Source organism: Anopheles cruzii, unplaced genomic scaffold, assembly GCF_943734635.1.
Source record: "Anopheles cruzii unplaced genomic scaffold, idAnoCruzAS_RS32_06 scaffold03735_ctg1, whole genome shotgun sequence".
NCBI classification, from domain to species: domain Eukaryota; kingdom Metazoa; phylum Arthropoda; class Insecta; order Diptera; family Culicidae; genus Anopheles; species Anopheles cruzii.
This window is the reverse complement of record NW_026457320.1, coordinates 1-1,851: the sequence shown is the minus strand read 5'-3', so window position 1 is coordinate 1,851 and position 1,851 is coordinate 1. Positions and strand designations below refer to the sequence as shown.

The 1,851-nt window shown below is 51.9% G+C and overlaps 1 protein-coding gene across 1 annotated transcript; it reads left to right on the top strand.

The window, feature by feature from the left end:
• Nucleotides 1-56: 56 nt before the first annotated feature.
• LOC128277075 (peritrophin-48-like) lies at nt 57-1,843 on the top strand (the record flags this gene model as incomplete). The annotated part of the gene is made up of 2 exons (XM_053015523.1): nt 57-625; nt 836-1,843. Coding segments are annotated over 2 exons (1,577 nt in total), but the record flags the coding sequence as incomplete, so codon positions are not given.
• Nucleotides 1,844-1,851: the final 8 nt, after the last annotated feature.

The window sequence follows — 1,851 nt, the reverse complement described above, 5'->3', positions numbered from 1 at the left end:
TGTGCGTAGTTCGGCAAATTTGTGACCACCTGTTCTATCTCTCAAATCATTTGTAGGCTTTGTGTTGGCGCTGTTCCTTGTGGGTTGCGCCCAAGTGCAGGCACAGGCAACATTATGCGCTACTGCACCACAGTACAGTTTTGTGCCTCACGAAACCGACTGCTGGCGTTACTACACGTGCGTCGGAGGTCAGGGCTTTTTGCAGGAGTGCCCGTTACCGTTTATCTTCGTCGCAGCGACACAGATGTGCGATTTCGGTGATCGTAACGCATGCGTAGTGTGCCCAGCAACCGGCGTGCAAAACTTCCCGGTGGAAGGTTCCTGCACAAGATTCGTCCAATGCATCGAAGGGACCGAGTTCCCGCGCGAATGTCCCGCAGGAACTCAGTTCGATAAAACCGTGGGCCAATGTAACCTAGCATCGGTTGTCGGGTGCACCGAACTAGATTGCCCAGCCGTAGACGATCCGCTCAACCCAGTCATCAGGCCGGATCCCTACAACTGCCGGGTGTACTTCATCTGTGTCTCGGGCCAAGGTATTCAACAAACGTGCCCCATCGGAACCAGATTCAACCCTGCGTTGGGCGTGTGCGATCTTGAGGTTAACGTGCCTTGCCCTTCAACCGTAAGTGCTACGCTGTTATTTAAAAGACTCTTTAGTTAAGGCTAAGTCACTCGAATAAAGATCGCTGTAAATAATTCGCTCTTTCACCCCCCTATAAATACTTTCGCCAGATACATACCAAACTCACGCTCGCTTTCCATCCCTGGATTCCCATCAGCTTCCAACTTTCCACATCTTAATCAAATTCCCTATTTCAATCCCTATCCTCAGCCCGGTACTCCCAATACCACCACTGGACACTACTGCATGAACAACCACGGTATGGCTCTGCGTCCAATTCCAAACAACTGCAACTCGTACGTAATGTGCCTGAATGCGGAACCCCACATCATGACTTGCCCTCTCGGAAAGTCCTTCGACATGGAGGCCAACGTCTGTATGGACGCCGACATTGCCAAGTGCCGTCTAGATACGAAGAGCCTATGTGGCGATGGGTCAACCTCAACGGTGCCCTATCCTAATAGCTGTACGAAGTATCTCCTCTGCATCAACAATGAAGCGTTCGAAATGGAATGCCCTTCTCACGAGCGGTACGATACGCTGACCAATCGGTGCATTAATACGAATGATGCGCTGTGCTCGCTGAGCACTCCGCTCCTGCTCGCCGATTCCAAACCGTTCGCCAATCCTTGCGCAGGCAACGTTGGGGTTAACTACGTGCCCGATCCTACCAACTGCCAACGATACTATATGTGCATTCAGGCAGACGGTTTCGAAAATACTTGCCCAAATAATCAAATATTCGACGTAGTCTCCAAAGGCTGTGGGCCCGTTGGTCAGTCAACGTGCGTTCTGGACCAAGGTAGTGCTCCGGTCGAAAATCCCAGCAACCCATGTAGCGGAAACTCCGGTATCGCTTACAAGCCACATCCTGAAGACTGTTTGCGTTACTACATGTGCATGGACACGCAAGCCATCGAGCGAGTCTGCGGCACTGGCGAAGTGTTCGACATCAATCGTAGCATGTGTGGCACCCGACAAACATCTACCTGCATACTGGACGCTTTGAATCCTTCGCCACCAGCAGCTGAAAGTAATCCGTGCGGAAACAATGTAGGCATTGGATACTTGCCACACCAGGGAGACTGCACCCGCTACTACATGTGCATGGACACGCAAGCAATCGAGCGCACCTGTTCGGTCGGCCAGGTATTCGATATCTATAGCCTAGTCTGCAGCACTCGAGAGACGTCCACGTGTATACTGGATCAACCGGGAGAAGTCCC